The 22277-nt window shown below is 44.0% G+C and overlaps 2 protein-coding genes across 2 annotated transcripts; one reads left to right on the top strand and one right to left on the bottom strand.

The window, feature by feature from the left end:
- Positions 1-7443: 7443 nt before the first annotated feature.
- On the bottom strand, positions 7444-8500 carry LOC136522399 (early nodulin-93-like). The gene is made up of 3 exons (XM_066516225.1): positions 8228-8500; positions 8068-8129; positions 7444-7920 (listed from the first exon to the last, which is right to left on the bottom strand). Exons 1-3 carry the CDS (start codon positions 8469-8471, stop codon positions 7699-7701), a joined length of 528 nt encoding a protein of 175 aa, XP_066372322.1. The 5' UTR covers positions 8472-8500; the 3' UTR covers positions 7444-7698.
- Positions 8501-19707: 11207 nt separating this feature from the next.
- On the top strand, positions 19708-22040 carry LOC136523372 (uncharacterized). Its single transcript, XM_066517071.1, has 3 exons — positions 19708-19934; positions 20007-20927; positions 21449-22040. Exons 1-2 carry the CDS (start codon positions 19708-19710, stop codon positions 20725-20727), a joined length of 948 nt encoding a protein of 315 aa, XP_066373168.1. The 3' UTR covers positions 20728-20927; positions 21449-22040.
- Positions 22041-22277: the final 237 nt, after the last annotated feature.

Genomic DNA, 22277 nt, shown 5'->3' with positions numbered 1-22277 from the left:
AAGTTGTCGGTAGTAGCCAACATTGCTCCTCTTCTTGAAATTTAACATGTTTCTTTATAACAAAACTAGGGGAACTTGACATGACAAGATTATAGTAATTGCAATCCTTTGGTTGATCATACTTTTGCACAATATAAGGAGATTTCAGATTTGAACAAATATAGACACGATGCACCATATACTCTCCTTTACAATTATATTTTCCAATAAAATGATATGTATGTCTAGAGAACCATGGCAAATCAGCATATGCATAAAGTTTCTCCTCTAAAGAACTAAGATTACACGGAACATCAAATTTAATGTAACCCAAAGTATTTAAAGAAGACAACAATTTCAGCTCATCAACTTCACTAGCATTATGAATAACAAGTCTATTTTCAGCATAAGTGCTCATTTTCAGCACACATATAGCGTGATCATTCTTCAATGATTGCAGGGGTATAACATAAATATCATCATGCAAGTCATCTTTGTCACAAGAAACATCAAGCAAATCATCTTGTGACAAAGGTAAATCAAGCGAATGCTTCACTAAAATTTGCTCTATCATAGCATGATTGGTGGAAAAATTCAGCACATCAAGAGAACTCTCACCTTCTATGAGGTTAGCATCATGGGCATTACCTTTGCTCTCATGTTCAGCAGGGGTAATAGTTGATGGTTCTGAATTTTCACATGAGGCTGTGAGCTTCTCATTTTCTGTCACGTCATCCTTGCTCTTTTCTACATTGTCCTACAAAAGGTTAGGCACAGCAGGAGGAATAACAACCGACTCTTCCTCTAAATGGTGCACCTCATCATATGAAGTCAAAACAGGAGGTGGATTAACAAAAGTTTCTCGTATAAGAAGTTTCATATCATTCCAAGTTTGAGGCTTATCAGAAGGATCTAAAGACTAGCTGCATTTTTTATCTTCCTCCTTGGACACATAAGGCGAGTAGCAAATATGTTATCGATAGCAATTTTACACTCCATGTACTCATCAGCATCTATACCATCATAAGTCGGTGGATACGAACAACCTGTCATTGTAAACACAAAAACAAGGAACAAACAGTGAAGGTTATCCCTAATAATCCTACTACGCAGGTGGAGTGGTGCTGCCTCTCAAGATCATAGCAAAAGGAAACACCTTATCAAGCTCTTACAAGGTTCTTACCAACGCAAAGAAGTGGACGGTACAACCGGTGGCTGGTATGTGATACCTATGAGGGTGTGACACCAAGATTGCAAGGGTCTTTTTCTGTACCGATCTGAAGTATATGTGGAGCTTGGGAGGCACACAAAAGAACAAATATGTATATGTGGCACACAAGTCAGTGACAGACAGCAATATTGAATAAATGTCCAGAGCACTTGTCCTAGTTGCTGGCCTATAGGTGTTCCTATCACCAGTTGTGATAAACAAGAGAGGAAACAAGGATGAAAGGAAACAAGTATTAAAGGTAGCAACGGATATGAACAAGGCAAAAGGTACCACAAACAATAGAGCTATTGAGTGTCCCTTATATGCTCCTTTTCGATATCTTCTATTCTCTTTTACTATTTTTTTTATTTTTTTGTCCAATCTTTTTTTCTTGCTTTTGCTCTTTTGATATTTTTTTCTCAGCAAGGAGCACACAAGAATAAACCACAAAAAAATTAAGCTCAACTGAATAAAAGATGTGGCCTATAGAAAATTAGAACTGTGCTCTAAAAAGCATACCAAAACTTGTGGGCCCAGAAACTTAATTTTCCTAATCGAATTTCGCAAATCTAATTTTTGCAAACCCAGCAACGCTGGGATGAAATAGATCTAAAATTTTCTGGCGTTCTCCGTAGATATAAAATTTTCCCCGTTTCGAGTTCGGATGCAAAAGTTATGACTGTTTTAAGGAAGCTGCTCGAATAAGGGTTTTAGTGGACACAAGTTGTAAACTGATGGTGATACGGAATAGCGGCGGGTGGAGGGATCAACACAAACTAGAAAAGAACACAATCTAAACCAGCAACAAGACTTTGACCTAGGACACAAACTCAACAACGGAATCTGAAATTGAAATATGCAAAGGCTATGGCGCGAAAGGTTCTAGGATAGGAAATAAAGTATGGCACTGGACTATATGACGAATGCGAAACTCTCAAACTAGGGAATAAAAGTGAACCTGATGGTATACCTTAGCTCTGATACCACTTAATGGAGACGGGGATCCCGATCTTCCGTCAGGTTCAAGATAAACAACGATTTGTTCGGAGAGCGACACACCGATCCGGCTTCAGATCGAAAGATCGAACCCTACAATCTTAGCACCACAGCTCCTCTGGTTATCAACCAAGTCACGGACCAGGTTGACCTCGCCAAGAAGGTTAATCCCTGCCTGCGCAATGAAGAACACAAGCAAGAACAAGAAAGAAAGCAACCAAATTGCAGATGAATGATTAATCTCATGAGTTGGGGTCTCACAAACCGATGAACGGCGAAACTATTTCTTGACAGAATAATCTAAGCAAAACCCAAACCCTAAAGTAGGTGGTGGCTACTGATTATATAGCCTAAAGGACATCAAGGATCCCTCTTCACGTCCTAAAGGTGTCCCAACACGTTACAAGGCCCAACGGCTCAAAAGAAGGTGTCGCAGCACCCTAACAGATTCTGGACGCTGACTTGTTTCGACGATTCCTATTGATTCTGAAGAGCTTTTAATGTGAAACCACTTGGATTGGCTTCCTTATCAAATTATCTTTCCATCCATATGTGGATCATCGAAAACAGAGTCCGGATGCGTCCTGGGTGTCCGTTTTATTGCAGACTGGTCCTGACGGCCGAGGCAGACTCGAACTCGGATTGGACTGGGCCTCTGGCTTGGCTTGGACGTCCTTGCTGGCCTCCTAAGGTGGTGGCCAAGGAGGAGGACGTCCAAGGCCATCTCTTAGTTGTTCTCCATCTTCTTGGGGCGTGCTCTAACTTGGGCCTAGGTCCCAAGGATGTCTAACAAGCCCATGATGATAGTGTAGCTCCCACCAGAAATAGCGACAGAATATATTGGTGATTTGGAGGCCTTGCCGACATGATATTGAGATGGGACCAGATCTATTTGAAATCTTATCAAACAAGCTTTCCATCAAGTGCTCATTGACCTCGATCGCACTCCGGATGGATGAGTTATGGCCTTCCCAATGAGGCACTATCGGGCTGCCGATGAACCGAAAGTTGAACTTTGATGAACTTCCATTATGAAACACATTTGAACCTACAATCAAATAGTGACATGTACATGTGGAACCAAGTGAATTATAACCAAAGCCACTATGCAAATATAGGAATGAGCGCACCTTATAATCATTGTTCGTATCCAAAGGTGCCATGTCCTCATCACGCACGCTAGCTGTCCGGTTGGCCGCTGGACGCTGTTCCTTTCCTTTCTTCCACGGGCAGGACGAGCTTGAACGGCGGCTTGCGCGATGATCGATCCACTACGATGATCGATGACGGCCAGAGCGACGATGGTTCGTGGTGGGGTGGGGAAGCAGGATATGGCGTCTGATCTCGTCTGCCTCTCTTTTGTGCGGTTGTCGTACAAGGAAAGAGAGAAGGAGGAGAGAATATGAAAATCTAGGCTTGCATGTAATGTGATTTTAGGAAAGAGAAGTAACGTATTTTTTCGCAAGTCTTAATTACGCCGGATGGACGTCCGTTTCTTCCCTTCCTATTTGGCCGGCCAGAGACTGTGAGATTTTTTTTCACGAGCGTTAATTACGCCCAGATGGACGTCTGTTTCCCCTTCTTCTTATTCGGCCAGGCAATTTGAGATTTTTTTTCACAAGCGCTTACGACTGGTGGACGCCGTTTGGCCGTAGGTTTCCGTCTATTAGTGGCATATGATGAGACGTGATCACATGATTCTCACTGTGGAGTGGTATTTTTAGGGAAGAAGCGCCGTGTGGGCCATTGTGGGGGGTGACGACACCGGGTGGGATAATGAGCGTGGGATCACACGTAGGCAAACCGACGACCCGACGTTGGATTGTTCGCATCTAAACGGTGTCCACTTTTTAGTCTTTTTAGACGTGATGAGAGAAGATATTGATGAGCCATGCTAACGTGCCGCTTGTGGTTGGTGTGGTCTTTGATGATGGCAGTTTTCTTCTTGATTGGTTGCATGGCTTCCTTCTTGATTGCACATGCATGATTCCTGTTTGCATGCACCATTGTGGCGCCGTGCATGGAAGGTGGTCTGGTTGCTCGGTTTCACGTAATCCTTGATATTCTTTCTTCCTTCAAAAAAAAAAGAATGAAGATTGGTCTATAATCAATCATTCGTGTATAGTGTTGAGCCTTGTCAAGCTTCTCCGTACCCAAGACATGTGGAATTCTGCATGTTATCACTTATGTGGGCAAGAGGTGGTTAACTGGTTATACTTACCAGCACCATAAGACCAAGGCTATGTGTGACTCATAAGTCATAATCGGTGATTGTGTTATACTTACCTGCATCATATGGCAGAACTCATATTATTAGTAAATTTCTTCTGTGAATGGCGTAGTATGTTGGCACTCTACAATGGAATGTTTGTATATGTCATTATATCCTTTTGCAATGCTACCATCTCTAGGCTATTATTAAGTACATTATGCTCCGTGTGTTTGTTCACCTATGGTGCCTTTTGTTTTACTTTTATTTTTCCTTATGTGATGGTTTACATGTGGTCCTTAAATCCTGCTTTTACAAGCTAAAAGCATGAAATGTTCATTATTGATCGACCAATAGACCTATTTAGATAGTTAATCTTGAGGGCCCATTCTCTTGCCACGGAATCATCCTCATGACATCCAAACTACTGAGGGCATGTACAGCGCGTCTTTTTAGCCTTTCTGCCGTGTGGTGTTTTTTGTGCAAAGGTCCCTCGCGAGCCGGGAGGAGGCCGAGCCCGTCGTGTCGTGAGACGACGAGTACGGCTCGTGCTCCAAGACTCGAAGCGACGAGGACAGCCGCGCTGTACAGGCTTCGTCGCCAAGACTTGATCTGATGCGGCGCGAGATTAATCAAAGCTTGAGCCACGGCCGCTGCGCGCGAACCGCTGTTGCGACGCCCTGCTCCAGCTAGGTGGCAGCCGCGCGCGTGTCACCACCGGCCGCCCTGCTCCGCCACAGCTAGCCACCGCCGGCCACCCTGCACGCGCCGCTGTCGCCCGCCCAGCGTAAGCCACACCGGGCCGACACGCGCGACCCGCCCTACTCTGCCGCCGTCGTCGTGGTTTTGGTCAAGAAGCAAAAGGAAGAAGGAGAGAAGCTTGCAGCACATGGGCTTGGCTGGCTACCACACAGCGAAAAGATGAGAGATAGAGAAGCCCCGAGAAAAACGGATGAGACAGGAGTCATTGGAACAGCATATGAACTGGGTTCATGGACCATGGGTGATGGGTCCACATGTAAGAGAGTGAGAGAGGAGCTACGGGAGAAATTGTTGTAATCACGTTGCTCTTATTTATGCGATATACATTTTCTATCAAATAGCAACACAATAGTGTACAAATATTTATTTATCATTGATCATTGCTTACGTGCAAAACATTAAACAGTATGTAGACAATGAAATAGGCTATGAGTTGTATAATCTGTCTTTTTACCGGTCTATATGATAAATTTGATACGCTTACAGACGGCCTCTTGTTTGTGGGTTGTACATGCCCTAACAGAGAGGCGGAGAGGATGAATGTTTGCCCCACGCCCTGTCAGCTGCCAACACGGCGTCAGTCCCCCGTCTCCACTGTTGTGGCGGAGTTTCTACTCCCGCCTCCCACCATCTCCAAAGTTGGTCTCCTCAGCCTCAGTAGTTGCACTCACGCCAACACATGCGCCTTGCCTTCGCCCGATGAAGATGACAATGTCGGCGTAGACTGGTTGAGCACACTTCCCAAAGCAACATTGTAAAAAAATAACTAATTACACAGATTACGACTACTTTACAAGACGAATCTTTTAACCCTAATTAGGATTATGATTTGACAATAAAGTACTACAGTACACATATACTAATGATGAATTAATTAACCTTAGTAAATTCATCTCATGGTTTACTGACAGATTCTATAATTTAGTTTTTTCATTAGTATTTCGAACACCGTATATGACCCTGACACCCAATGTGACAACTCAGAAGTTTACATCCTAAAACTAAACAAGCCGTAGTATATGCGGAACTGGAAGTGAGCGGTTTTTGGTGGCGTTCCCAGTTTTCGGATGTGGAGACCACCGACGCCGTGGCGTCTTGGTCTGTGGGCTACTTTGCCTTTCTGCTGCGAGCTTTTGCGCCCCCACTCACTCAAGTAGTACGTGTACGGCATCGATAGCTTATTCTCCACTGTCTCCAATTTTCAGATCCAATCCAATCCGGCTGTACCAGTGTCTATATCTAAGGGCGCGTTTAGATGAAAAAAATTTTGAATTTTGGCTACCGTAGTATTTTCGTTTGTATTTAGCAATTAGTGTCTAATTATGGACTAATTAGGTTCGAAAGTTTTGTCTCACGATTTCTTACCCAACTGTGTAATTAGTTTTTTTTATCTACATTTAGTACTCCACGCATGTACCGTAAGATTCAATGTAATGGGTACTGCGTAAAAATTTTTAGGAACTAAACAGGCCGTAAGCTACTTTTATTGACAACAGAGCTAGACCTAAACTCCTTCCAATTTTGTTTCGCTGCATATCTGAACTCATGGTATAAATGCAACTAGTGTGCTATGCATGGCATACACGTCCCGTTCAGCTTACCCTATATTCAATTTGTTCGGCTTGTTTTTTTAATTGGAATAGTATTTTTTTCTCACAACAATTCAACCAGAATAGTATTTTTCTCACAACAATTCAACCAGAATAATATTTTCAGCTAATTTCAACCAAGATTCAGACAACGGACGATGCCTTTTGCCATTCTACTGGATAGGCTGGCTACTGGGCTAGCGATAATGCAAAAGGACAATCTCACAAAACTACTAGCTGAGCCGCTGAGGCTCCATGAGGCTTAAGTTCCTTCGCACATGAATTATTAATTAATTGTTACAGTATTAGTAAACCAGTGTAAGTTTGACACGGTGCATGGATTCCGGACACACGTCAACAACTAAATTAACAAGCCACTGTCACTGCTCCAAGCACGTGCCGTATACGCAGATCAGTGACCCGTTTCGGCTTTCCAGTCCTAGGACTGGAAAAGGTAAAGAGTAAAAATTTTAGAAAATATATGTACGTATATACCAACATTTTTGTTACACTCTTTTATGATAGAATATCGTGTTTCGTGAGGATTATGTAGAGGTTTTGTCAAGGCTCTCCGGTCAGAGATGGTAAAAATAGTACACCATCTTTTTCTTTCTGCAACGGCAATGTATATGGCTATGGCCACTACTGATATGAAGATGATTTTTTATCAGAAAAATAGCACATAAAGTTGGTTAATTAGGAACAGAAATTAAATTTGCATTCATTCTGAATTGCCCACCAAAAGTACAAAGTAATTACAACGATATATAGTACGTACTACTGGAGTAATATTACTAGTACATGGATGATGATTAGTGCGCGACTAGAGCGTCAGCCTAGCTAGCAGTTTATTATTCAGTCATCGACGGCATCTTTTTTTTTTTTTGGTGAAACATCGACGGCATGTGGTGCATATACTGACGAAGAGGTAGGTCGATGGATGTCTCATGGGCTCATGGCCTGAAGAAAGCCGGGTGCAGGCGACCGGTGCCCTGGAAGGAGGTGTTCCTGAGGTGCTGAGGAGCTTCCTCAAACGAGTGCCGCCTCGCGAGCGAGAGGATCTTCTTGTCGGCGGCGATGAAGTAGGCCATCCCAGCAACCGTTGAGATGATGAGGGCCTGGCCGGTGGGGTTGATGTTGGCCTTCGCCCACGGCAGCATCCTCACGCTCGCCAGCCTGAAGAACCGCAGCAAAACGATTAAGTTAGAGACGTACAGGGTTGTTTCTCGATTGTTACGCGTGCGCTACCCTGCATCTAATTAATCTACGGAAAAAAGAGCTGAGATTTAGGGCATGATGGAATGGAATAGAAAGAAACTCACGGTGGGAATCGCGGAGGCGATAGTTGCCACAGCTGCCGCCTTGGCTCCGGCAAGGGTCGCCTCTGCAGACGACATGTGGATACAAAAGCATCAGTTCGAGGCAAGCTTGTTTGAGGCCATCTATGCACTATGCAGTATGTACACCAGTACACCTACGTACCTCGCGAGCAGCGCTTGGAGAGGGCACGCTTCTGGTCAAGGGATGCACGGCTCACCGTCGACATCTCTCTGGTCTTTGCAGTAGCAGACATGCAATAGCAAAGGAAAGCTAGTGAAATGGCGAAGGAGCTAGCTCTGTTAGCAGTGAGCCAGTGAAGTAGTGAGTGGCACTGAGGAGCGAGCGAGGACGAGGACGATGGATGTGTTGCCAGATGCAGGGGAGGCCGAGGATTTATAGGCGGCATGCCGGCATATGAGGACCCCAAACTATCGGCGGACGGGGCGAGAAGCGGCGGGCGGGCGCGGACGTGGTTTCGGAGCAGCGGCGGAGCCCATTTGTTGTGTGCGCGCTGGGCGGTGCAGTGGATTGCAGTTTTCAGGATAGATGCCGTTGCCGTTCAGCTCCTCGTTCTCTGCTATCAGGGGACCACGCTCTGCTCTGCTATCCTCTCTGCTCCTAGCCTGCAGACAGACGTAGCATAAATGTGCATGGGACTAACTTCACTGGTTCCTGTGCTTGCCACGTCGCCAGCCAGTGCTATATCAGGGGGGGTTAGCTTTTCATCACCCTAACCACGTGCAGGTCAAGGTTACAGAACCCCAAGTCCCCAACCCAACCCAGGGATTATCATACTGTGATGTGATGAATGATGTGGGTTACTACTTACTAGCTAGCTTCGGCATTATCTGTGTGCTACTGAAAAAAACTTCTTGAAACGAAAAGAGTTACCAACCACAACCACTACTGTGAGTTTGACACGCGATGGGAGCTAGTCATGCATGGCACGCGTGAACTGGCAAGGGGCAACAGGGTCAGGCTCAGGCTCAGGCCTTTGACACTGCTGCATGAGTGACCAAAAGTCACAGGTTATTAATAGATTCAAACATTTGGCGTATCAAAAAAAAAAGTTCAAAGATTTGGCAAGGTGGCCGTGATTTTAACAGTGCTGTAACTGCGGTGACTGTGGAGAGAGAAGCAAGCAAGCAAGCAAGAGTTTCCCAACTCGAGAAAGTGACTTTTTCTGAGGACGACGGAGGTCTGGACTCTGAAGCCTATGCCCTCGGTTTTTTGGGCGGAAATCGTGGTGGTGCTCTCGGTTTTTGGCTGGCAGCAGCAGAAAACCGCAGACGTGACGTCCGGTGTGGACTCCCCGGTCCCACGCAAACAAGGCCACACCCACACGACACGGGTTAGGTGTCGCAAATCTTGATTGGCGATTTGGTGTCCTCTTCTATGATTTCCTACGCACCACAGTAACGTAGGCTGTGTAGCCTTATCCACTGTTTAGTCATGCTCGAATGGTTCCAGACCTTGCCAATTGTTAGAATAAATTAAATTGTAAGAGTCAACCAACACTACGTCATATTCACACTGTAGGAATGGGGCATTTTTACTGTAGAGGCGGCTGGGGTTGAGGACGCCCTACAGTGGGCGTCTTCGGGCCTCAGCAGCCCAACCGCCCCTACAGATGGCACTATAGGGGCGGCTGGTAACCTGAGCCGCCCTTACAGTTGGGGCTGATCTGTAGGGGCGGCTCAATCACCAGCCGCTCCTGTAGTGCCCATTTGTAGGGGCGGCTGCCACCAGCCGCCCCTGCTGTTCGACTGTAGGGGCGGCTGAATCACCAGCCGCCCCTACTGATGGCGCACGAATAAATAGCAACCACCCCCTTCTTCCACCTCGGGACACACTCTTTAAAAAAAAGGTTGGGAGGCATTGGGCTCCTCCTAAAAATTGCTCTACTAAGGGAGAAGTTTTGATCTCAAATCCTTTGATAGAGAGGCTCTAAAAGGTAAGGAAATGCTTCTCCAACTCTTTATTTGAAGTTTAATTCGTTGGTCAGTGAGTAATTTGATTTTTGGTTTTCTCTCTCTTCCATAGAGCTTGAGCTAGTTATGAGTAAAATTGGACCCTAATTTTCACTATACTAGAATAAATTAGGTAGGGAAGTAAGATTGCATCCTTTGTTAGTACATCTTTGTTGATTTTAGTGTAGTATTAGTGAAGTTTGGTGTATGTGTCATGAAACCCTATATCTAGATCTAGATCTAGATCTAGGATTTTTTTTTCTTTTTCAATTTTTTCTTTATGTGACTAGGGTTTGCATGTAGGTGAATGTGTAAGATTTTAATTATTGCTAATGTGTAAAATATCCTCTACCATGGCTACTAATTATCATTTAATATTTATTTTGATTCATTTCTATAATGTGTGTTTTTAATTAGTTATGGATAAATAGACCATTAATTAATTATCCTCTACCATGAAATTGGAATGGAGTTTGTATGAAAGGTAGTGGATGAAATATTAAATATTGCTAATTGTTTTCTTTAAAATTGTTTATTTGAACCAATTAATTTATATTTTAAAATATTTATGCATTAATAGTCAATTAATTAACTATCCTCTACTACCATGGTGCGTGTCTCAGATATATACAATTATTCTCGAGTAATATTCTTTCTTTGGTTGTTTTGTTTCTATAAGATGGACTATAGGAACTCTTGGATGTATGGTTCGTTAAGACACGACGTTCTTTTCCATGATGAGGTGGACAAATTCATCAAAGCCGCAGAGAAGCATGCAGCGACGTTGAAAGAGAATAGTGACACGATTATTTGTCCCTACAAAGATTGCAAGAACCTTATTGCATTTCGAGATGTGAGTACCATCAAAGAACATCTGATTAGGAGAGGATTTGTTCCGGACTACACTGTATGAATTCATCATGGTGAAACAGTGGTTGTTGATGACAATGACGATGATCTAGCTGATGAAGCTGAAACCCAAGCATACTTGTCTCGATTCACAGACGATCTTAAGCAACAAATGGATCGTGACTATAGCAATCAACAAGGTGGTGGCTTTGGCAATCAACAAGGTGGTGATGATGCTAGTGGTGCCAGCAATGATGGCGAAGCACGTGAGGGGGATGCAGATGACGGTGATAACTTGAACGAAATGCTTAGGGGCCTTTGGACCAGAAATATTAGAAAAGAGCAAGAGAGGTCTAGAAAATCTTGAGAGTGTGACAAAAGCATCAAAGAAGACTGTGTATGATGCTGAGAAGGGCTGTCCGACATACTTCACACTGCTACGTTTTGTGCTTAAGCTACTCATCCTAAAGGCTAAGTACGGCTGGTCGGACTGCAGTTTCGATGATCTGTTGTGCCTCATGTCACGGTTGCTCCCACGGCCGAACATAGTTCCCGCCAACACATACCAAACGAAGAAGGTTATAAGTCCACTCACATTGGGGGTTGACAAAATTCATGCATGCCCCAACCACTGTATCCTTTTTTGGTGTGGCACATCGTTCGAGACTTTAGATACATGTCCTAGGTGTGGGGCTAGTCGGTACAAGAACAATGACCTTCAAAGTGGAGTGGAAGCTTCCTCTTATTTTACTCCACCAGCCCCCACATTCTGACCCAAAAAAATGATAACGTCCCCCAATCATCATATGACTTATATGTGTGCCTCCCCTCCCTCTAAGGATCAGGTGACCAGCTTCTGAGGAGGGCACCACTAGCAAACTGCACAAAGGGTTTAACAAGTATTCAGCTGTTGATAACCTCAAATGGTCAAATGATTGCCCGGATAAATATGAAAAAGGCAAGAACTTCCTACCAAACCGAGTCATACAGTGCTTGCCACATGGAATGAGAAAGTTCCACGATTGGTACTTGCGTGCTCAGATAACAGAACTAGAAATCTTACAAGCATGGATCCCTGCCGGCATATTTGGAGCCCCAGGTGGGCAAATTGCCGTTGAGTTTAAGGATATCCAGGCATGCTTCTAGGCACTTTTCTACCGTGATTTGTAGAATGCAAGCGGACTTTGTGAAAAAGAGGCCAGCTCTGAAACATGGGTATATAGACCCTTCACCTATAGCATCAACAAATTTTAATTACCCTAAAGAGTGGAAACTAGATTGCAAAGAACTAGGAGCTAAAAAGACACTTAAGAAGAAAGAGGATATCAAGAACAAGAAAATATTGGAAGAGTCCCTCAAGGTTGCGGCATACATTGCCCTATGTTTTAAAAATCTTCAACAACACGATAATATATGGATACCATACCACTTTAAGTAAGTTCGACTGTATACTTAGCTTTGTTCAATATACTTTATTCGATGCAAAAGAGCTTATGTGTTCGTTCTATGACTAAATTCATGCAGCGATCACTGGATTTGCATAGGCATCTGGCTCTCACATAGCATGGCATGGGTCTTTGATTTAGCGGATTTCCCAGTCGAGACATACAAAGACTTTATAACGATTGTCAAGACGTATACATATTGACAATCCTCATTTTAGCTACTATGTTTGTATATATACTTGTAAGGTTCAATGTGGGATACTAATAAGTTGCATTTGCTAAAACTATTGGAACAGGGCATTCAGGCACTATGTCCAGGAACATAAGGGGAGGCATCATCCAAATAGGAAGGAAAAGTTGTATGTCAAAACTCTATGTGCGGTAAGTGTCATTTACTTTGGTACTCCATATATTACGTGTCTGTCAATAGCATTACTTAACATCTCCATATGCAAAACACATAGTGCCCCAAGCAGAAGCCTAGGAGTCTACATTATGGATACTACACATGTATTATGATGAGTACCATCGGTGGCTACAACAGAAACCCCAATCTGGTAAGTTTGAACCTCTTCGCTCATAGTATGAAAAGTTTGCATATGTTGTGATATAGTAAACTTAAACTTGTTCTCTTGTAGTTGGAGAAAGATAAAGACACGAGAAGGAACCCATACAAGGATGACAAGCTCTTAGAGATGGTCGGCGACCTTTGCAACTTCATAATGGACCAGATTGTGTATCATAAAGGCATATACCATCATCTTCTTTCCGACTTAGGTAGTAATCCTCTATACCAACACCTTCGGGAGACTGATAGGTTAGCCCTAGGCCATTGATGACAATGTGGACTTGTGGTATGATTTGGATCAGACTTTGGAATGGTTTGGACTTTGTTTTGCATGTGGACTTGTGGATTTCTTAATGGACTATGTTATAATAATGGACTTCATAACGGACTATGTTGTAATGATGGACTTATGTGAATTATGATTTGTGATGATGTTCTAAATAATGGTCTTGTGTTTGTGGATGTATATATGTATATTTGTGGCGGTCAGATTCGAATTTGAATTATATATATATGGTCAGATTTGAATTTGAATTATTTATTTTTTTTGCTGAAAAATCCATAGTAGGGGCGGTTCTTGATTGAACCGCCCTTACAAATACATACAGCAGGGGCGGCTGGTGATACAGCCGCCCTTACAGAAGTCCACTACAGGGGCGGCTGATATTACCAGCCGCCCTTACAGAGAGAACTGTAGGAGCGGCTGAAAACACCAGCCGCCCCTACAGAGGGCACTGCAGGAGCGGTCAGGAAACCGCCCCTACAGAGGCACCCTCTGTAGGAACACCCTGGGAAGGGCGGCTGATGCAGCCGCCCCTACCGTTAACTTCTGTAGTAGTGCAAGCTATATAATAGTTGTCTCTTATTTCTCTTTAAAAAAATTATCATTACTCTCATCCGTGTCTCACCTTTTCTTTCTTAATCTTCCTCATATTATGACTGGACCCACCATTGCATAGACTCTTGTTTCCAGCTTATTACTTAAATGAGAGCTAAGTTCTCCTCTCCCTCTCCCCACTTCTCTCCTCCACATCTTCATAGGAGTCTACGTCCATCCATCCTATAATAAATTATGTTTTATCTCTGAGTACGAGAATTAAATAAGGATGAAAAAGATAAAGTGCACAAAGAACAAGAAAGAAAGAGATAGAGATATATTGAAAATAATAAAAAAAAGGTTCATTAGTAAGTGGAATGTCAACTAATTTACAATAGGTGTAAAATGAAGATCAAACATTATAGGATGGAGGGAGTACGAACAAAGCTGCAAATAAACCTATTCCTTTTCTTTTTCATGTGGACTATGATCTGTGTTTACAATATATTATGATTAAGTAAAAATCTCATCAATATTCTATTACAAATAATTTGCTGTAAATATGTTTCTTATTTCAGCCAAAAAACGATGAAAGTCTTTTGCTTCATTTTTTAGGGGTCATGCATGGGCCTTATAGGCTTGGCCACACACATGATGGGAAAACGGAGGAAATTCACGAAGAACACCTTATTTGAACACATCTCGTATTGTTCGATATCTTGAAATCTTAGCATACTTTAGGCGACGTCGAACATGCTAATGTTAGGGAGTATTATGCTCTAGGACCTTAGAGTGGGGCTCGGAGGAGACAAACCGGCCAGGCAATTGCCTTTCTTGTTTGGACGATATGGATCCGCAATTGCCTACGCTACCTCTCTTTGCGCGATTAGCAGGAGATCATCGGGTCGGGTGACAGCCCATAGCCGCCTCTTTTTGCCGTCGCGGGGCCGTCACCCAGACGACGAGCACAGCACGGGCATCAACACGACACTGCCCCCGGACACACGCTGGACCTCCGCGCAAGGTTGCCGTCGACGCGGACCCACAGTGCACCTCGCTCGATCGGCTTCTGAACCGTCGTCTCCAGGTACTTATCCATTCAAGTTGCAGGCTGCTGAAAGCCACGTAAAGAGACACATCGCCTACTCTGTGATGTTCCTGAAAGCGTTACCAAAAACAAATCAACTATACCAATCCGACAATACTGCTACTTGATGAAAATCAGTCCTTAACTTATTTTATTAAAGTCTACTTCTTTTGTGTTCAGTGCTTTACTTTCAATGTACCAATATCGGAACCAGTACGATACATCAAGTTAGTTTTCAGTACCACATTTCAACAAGTGGACACTGTTTTAGGTACATGTGTATCAAAGCGATTCCCCGTCATCTCAGAGACGATTAATTGATTGTCCGACATGTCTGTCTCACTTGTTGTACTCCTTCTGTCCCCAAATAAATCAATTTCTAGAATTCGTGTTAGTCAAACTTTTTAAAATTTGAGTAAGTTTATAGAAAAAAGTAATAACATCTATGTCATACAATGATCAACTTATGAAAATATATTGTATGGTAAATCTAATGATACTAATTTGACACCATAAATCTTAACGTTTTTTCTACAAATTTGGTCAAAGTTTAAAAAGTTTGAATTAAGACAACTCTAGAAATCTATTTATTCAGGGACAGAGGGAGTATTATGCAGGGTGTCTGGTTTGGCAATAGTTTTGGAATCCCAAAAGTCATCTTCAAAACCTTGACTGTCTTTGTGCTTCATTTGCATGTTGTTGAGTTCGAGTACATCAGGTACGTACCCCATATTCCAACTACAAGTTAAGAAAATTCCAAGAAGTTCAAAGCTAACTTTCAAAAAAATCAGAGATTCAAAGTTAACATCTAAAAAGTTCAGATAAGTTTAGAGTTAACATTCAAACAATCATGCTGCTCCGGCCCGTCCTCGCTACTAAAGCTGTGCATGCCTTGCTCGACCTAAGACCGACACTGCAGTGACTGCACTAGATAAGGGTAACCGTGTTGCAGTGCCGTTCTAGTTAACCCGATGTCCCGATCAAAGGTTTAACTTTATAAGCTGTTAATAGCCAACATAAGCTGAAATTAGCGGACAAACACTAAGTTTTTCTGTAGCTTATTTTAATAGCACTTATTCTCACCATCTCCATTTTGTACTAAAAAACAACGCAAAAGCTAAGCTAGTCATGTTTATACCCTATTTGTGTAGTTTTTTTTAGAAGCGCTTCTCAGAGAAATTGTACCTATAAACACTGAATATCATAAATATCGGATGAAGTTTAAATTGGTTTATAAAAAACTGGCTTTATTCCACCATAAACACTCTCCAATTTATTGTACATCACAACTGTATGTACACCAAAGAAATAACACACAACATATTATAGAGGTGGAGCAGCGGTCGTACGATAGAGTAAGGGTGAGTGAGTTGCCTATGCTGGTGCCATCGAGCGTGTGGGTGCGATATTGAATGAATTTAAAGAAATTTATAGATTTTTTTTGCGAGAATTGGTGAGGATATGGATAGAGACTAATCCCTTTTCTTTTAAACAATAATGCATGCTTATTTTTAGTCATCGTGAAGTGATACAATGGGTTTTGGTCACGGTGCACCTTTGCTTTACCTTGTTCTCGGCACTATTACCTGCATTACACACACTTGTATTAGGAACAGCTAAATAAAATCCATAAAATTACATGAGAATTCATATATATAATTCAAAAAATGTTACATAAAATGGACGAAAGAAATCCAAAATTCATATCTAAAATTTACAAAAGAGAGCAAGAACAATCTATGAAAAACGAAGAAAAGAAAATACTCTGACGTAATGACATCATAACATGTTGTTACATTAATTCTTCACCGAGGCCACGCATAGAAAAATCTTCCTATAAAACAAATGAATCTAAGTGCAATACACAGAAGGCAAACACAACACAATCATGAGGGAATATGCACCATCCCTCTTGAGCCATACATGCAAAATAACAACAAGCAGATAAAAAGGTAACATAACTCTTCTTTGCGGTAGCTCTTCTCTGCGGTGAAGACACAAGAGGTGCTATAAGTACTGATATGTTGCGACTATAAGTACCAATTTGTTGCTTAATATGCATATTTACATTAATTTTAAATGTATATCTAGTGGTTGGGTAAGGGATTTTTTTTGTGTGGGACTGGGGTGGGGTTGGGGGCATATGACCCACTTTGCCCAACACATAGCTCTACCAAACCCAGCAGCTTGGCTTGGGTCGCTGTGTCAGCACCGACCGTGTCCAGCAGGTGGCAAGCAACAAAGCCAGCAAGAGAAACGGCGCCGATTGCAGCAGATGTGAAGAAGAAATCGATCACGCCGATCTTCTCATAGAAGGAGGGTGGCGCGACGCAAAGCGAGGGCGGGAGCAACGATGTCTGCATCGGCGGCCTGAGGGTGCCGGAGCCGAGCAGCAGCAGGAGAGCTAAGGGAGCGACCGTGAGAGGACCATCCGGCGGATGGTCTCCCAGAGCAGAGCCATATATGCAAAATAAACAACAACCAGATAAGAAAGTAACATAACTCTTCTCTGTGGTGAAGACACAAGAGGGCTATAAGTACTATTATGTTGCTTAATATGCATATTTATATTAATTTTAAATGTATAACTAGTGGCTGAGTAAGGGGTTTTTTTGTGTGGGAATGGGGTGGGATTGGGGGGCATATGACCCCTTTGCCCTACACGCAAGGGAGCACGCAGTGCATACTACACCAACACACATAGTGACAGAGAGGCACCCCAACCCTTCCATTGAGGCCCGACACCAAGACGCTTCCACTTATGAACAGCTAGCTAGCGTGATTGATCAGCATCTCGATCGACCATATGGCATATATATGCATGTTGCATTGGTCGATATGATCGGCAAGTTCGGCGTACGCCTTAGTTCAGTAGCCGGTTACACACATGCATGGCTTAGCTTAGCTTGCGAGTTGGGCACACACACGCTAGGTCACTCTCACGCGCGCATGTGATCTGGTCGATGCGATCAGTTACTAGCAGAAATATAAAACAAAATCTGCATGCCAGTCAATGCATGTGGGCAAAAAGCAGCTAGCTAGCCCACAATTAACCAAGGGCCAGTTTAGTTCTAATTTTTTTTGCAAAATGGGTACTGTAGCATTTTCGTTGTTATTTGGCAAATAGTGTCCAATTATAGTCTAATTAGGCTTAAAAGATTCGTCTCGTGGATTTCGTCTAAACTGTGTAATTAGTTTTATTTTTTATTTATATTTAATACTTCATGCATACGTCTAAAGATTCGATGTGACGAGGAATGTGAAAAATTTTGTAAAATTTTTGGAACTAAACTGGGCCCAACGTAACGTAACGAAACGAAAATTCACTGACGAGGACGTAGATAGTTCGTTTTCCTACCAGCTCCAATCCTGCATGCCGCTCGTGGGTGGGTCCCGGCCGGCCAACACCTCTATAAACTATTTTCGTGGCCGCTTGAACAAAGATGGTATAAGCGGTCCTGGTTGTGGACCGTCTCTATAAATTATTGCCAGTTGACTGTATAATCACTTCTGAAAATCAATTTTTAGAGACAGACACTAAAAAAGACTGTCCATAAAAATAAGATCATTTACTTATAAATCATTATATATAGAGGCGATTCGTGATATGCGCGACTATGCACAAAATTTTGAATCCAACATACGGTAAATATTCCTGCTGGCGCAACATTTAATTATTCCTCTCCCCTACTCTCCCTCTCTCTCTTATCTTCACAACGCTCTCTCTCTCCTCCCTTCCCAACCTTATCATGTCCTAAGTCGCAAAAAAAACTTATCATGTCCTGCGCCGGCGCGAGGCGGTGAGGTGGGACCAACGAGGGCAGCGTGAGGCGGTGCAGCACGACGGTGGTTGCTGACAGCCTACATGGCAGGCAAAAATCACATTGCAGGGTCCTATTGGCAATCAGGTAGCCGGCTGAAGAGCTATCGTCAATCTGGGAGCCGATATCTGCACTCCGCAGTTTGTTTCTCTTTTTTTTTTGCGGTTTCCGTTTGTGTCTTTCGTAATATGGTTCTTGTGTTGTTTTTCTTCCAAATGCCCTCCGTTTCAACACCGTGCCACCCCACCGTGTTGCCTCATGTTGCTGATGAGGTCCACATGGTGGTTGCTGCACAATTATCCTAGATTGTCTGGTCGTGGCTGGTGACACCGTACGCGCGTGCTACCTTGGCCGCCGTACTGTCGGTTCAAGCCGTCTCGTCATAATCGCTGTTCCTGTGCACGGCTCTGCCGGGCTCGTGCTGCTAGTTGCATAATAAATTGTGGTTCTGTCACATGAACATATTTTGCTAGTATAAAAAAAACAAAAAAAGTAAAAACGGATGGACAACCGAAATAAAAAAACTGCAAAAGAGAAGAACAGAACGAACGCAGCACGTATAAGAATGTAAAAACAAAACAACTAAACTAATTTTGCAAAATTACTAACTAACTAGAGTCTACATCTTCTAACTACGTAAATATTACCTAAGTATCAAATACCTAAAGTATATACTAATTTTTGGATCTAAATCAGTAAAAAGCTGAGCATACAAAAAAGGGGAAAAAAGGTGTTTTGACGTTTGGGAGGACCTATCGGCCCCTAGCATGCCGATATTCCTATCGGCCCCATAGGCTCACATATCAGCAATCCAAATGCCGGCCTATCGGTTTCTGGATTGCCGATTGGTTTCCTGTCGGCTTCTGGTTTGCCGATTGGATTCCAAATTTACATTTTCACTATTACAGCTTTTAGATCTACAATTAAATATTAATATAGTATTTTTTTAGCAAAAAATCATGCACTGGATTCTTTTATTTATGTGGGCCCCACATGTTCCTCTGCTTTGCCGTTGGTCTCGTCAGCCTCAGCCTCAGTAGTTGCACTCTCGCCAAGCTGCTTGGAGCATGCCTTGCCTTCGTCCGATGAAGACGACGGAGACAAGCCTGAGCGGCAGCGGCCGGCGCGACCTCGGCGCCAAACCCTCCGACGACGACGAAGCCTGCGTGGACTGTCTGAGCGCGCTCCCCAACAGCGTCCTGCTCAGCATCCTCGCGGGTCTCGGCGACGCCGCCGCCGCTGGTCGGACCAACGTGCCCTCCAGGCTCCAGCAGCTGACGCTGCTCCCGGAGCTCCGCTTCGTCCCTCTTTCGTCTCATCGCGTCAGCGCTGGCCGGCCACGAAGCGGAGCTCAGGCACCTGAAGATGACCGGTGACGACCCAGGAGGCCAGGACGCGCGCGGCCCCCGAGCCCGTGGCGGCATGGCTCCGCGTCGCCGAGCGCCGCATCTCCGGCAGGATCGTCTTCACCAACCAGGCGCCCGGGACCGGGAGAGACTCCGACGCCCGGGACCGGGAGAGACGCCGACGCCGACGCTCACGAGGCGGCGCTCAGCTACCTCAGCGTGGGGACACTGGACGCCGACGCCGAGTCCGTGGCGGCCTGGCTCCCCGCCGTGGCGCGCCGCCTCACCGGCCACCTCAGCTTCACGAACCACGCGCCGGGGAGAGACATCGACGACGACGGCGGCGGCGGCGGCGGTGAGGAAAGGGGCTCCCTTGAGCTGCCCTGCCTGGCGAGCGCCACCAGCGTGACCCTCGACCTCGGGTGCGGCCTGGGCCTCGCCGTCGCGCTCGTCGGCGTCTTCGCTCGGCTCACCGACATCTCCCTGACCCGCGTCCTGTTCCGCGGCCCGTGCGCGCTCAGCGACGCCGTCTCATCCCCGCGGTGCCCCTGCCTGGTCAAACTCACGGTCCGCGGCGCCCGGGGCCTGGACAGCCTCACGATCCGTTCGGATTCTCTCCGGGAGATGACGCTGGACAAGGTGCGCGGCCTGGAACAGCTCGCCGTGGCTTCGCCGGCGCTTGAGTACCTGAGCGTGTTTGGCTGCGTTTCATTTTTTATTGGGTTCAGCCGGTCGCCGACATCTCAGCGCCTGCGCTGAAGGTGCTCAGGTGGGGGGATCTGTTTGATCCGATCTCTGTCCACCTTGGTACCATGAAGCATCTGGAGAGCGTGTGCCCCATCATACTTCTTGTGTATGGATCTCCGGCCATTGCGCCCGATCCCGATCGAGACTGTCTAGGGCTGTTGCGGTGTTTTAAGACCATCCAACATCTCCACCTCACACTAGCCTACCTGCCGGTGAGTTCACTTAGTTATAGTTCCTCTCTTACTTGGAATCATGTTGTCATGGCAAGATTTTTTTTCTCTACTATGTTTATTGATGACTTTACCTGGGCACATATTTGAGAGCTGGACGCTGACATCCATACTAATTGGATCAATAAACATTTCACATAATTTCCTAATCTAGACAGAACCGACAGAATTAAGAAATTGCCATGAACTACACTATTTATGATAGTTTATATTTAGAAAACAGATTAGCTTTGCTCTGTAATTCAGAGAAGTGCCCAAATGAAAAAAAAGAATGGATTTGTCATTGGACTTGTCCAATTCAGGGTGTATACACAAATGTATCGCTGATGATCGTTTTTGAGAAATTCAGCCATGGTATATTCCAGTTTTTTGCTTTGCTCTTGTCCCAGCAACATTTCTTAGCACTCTCAATCTTCACTCTAACTCTCTATTTCCAAACTGATATATGATCCCCTTTTTTCTATGGTGACTTCCTATGGATGCACGGAATATTGATGACACAGAATACTGGATGGAAGACACGACAATTCTCCCAGACATTATGACTTTGGATGTGAGAGTAATCGCAAACGAACACGGTTGTTTCTTATCTTTTGCCATGGAATGCGCTAGGATGATTTTTATTTAAAATCGAAATGTGTACACGGTTGTTTCTTATCTTTTGCCAGATAGTGTTTTGTTCTTTTCTATATATATTTGCCCTTACATGACGCTATCATAATGATCTTTTTATACAAACTTATAACTTCTAACCATCTAGAGCTACTATAGGCTTTTGCTGATGATGAATGCTTAGATGATGAAGATAAAAAACCTGTTATTGCAGGAGGAGTGGTGGTGGAGGACACGGGCGATGATGAGGACCTAGAGGTGGAGGATGAAGATTTTGAATACTCGGAGGAGGAGGAGGAGGAGGAGGAGGATATTGCTGATGAATATGTGGGCTCTTAATACTAGCTATATAGAAAAAAAATTACCTATAGTCTACTGTTAGTTACTTAGCCAAATGTCAAAGCCTTTTGTTTAATGATTTTGTGAGTGCTCATTTGTACCATTATATTGTAATCATACTAAAAAGCAAAACCAATCACGGGATTTAGGGACGCAAGCGGACTTGTCTACAAACCTGCAAAAATGCTTTTTTTGCATGTCTGACGGTGATAATCATTTTCACTATCGGTTTAAACTAGCGGCGATAATCCACTTCATCATAATCGCCCACTTTCACCAACTAAGGGGCGAAACAAGGTCTCCGGACCCGATAGTGATAAGCCTGATGTAGCAGCCTTAGCGTGACCAGGCAGCTTGTAGTTAGCTTGCTAAGATCATGAG

This window comes from Miscanthus floridulus, chromosome 18, assembly GCF_019320115.1.
Source record: "Miscanthus floridulus cultivar M001 chromosome 18, ASM1932011v1, whole genome shotgun sequence".
Taxonomy (NCBI): Eukaryota; Viridiplantae; Streptophyta; class Magnoliopsida; order Poales; family Poaceae; genus Miscanthus; species Miscanthus floridulus.
Note: the sequence above shows the minus strand (reverse complement) of the source record. Positions and strands in the feature narration are given on the sequence as shown.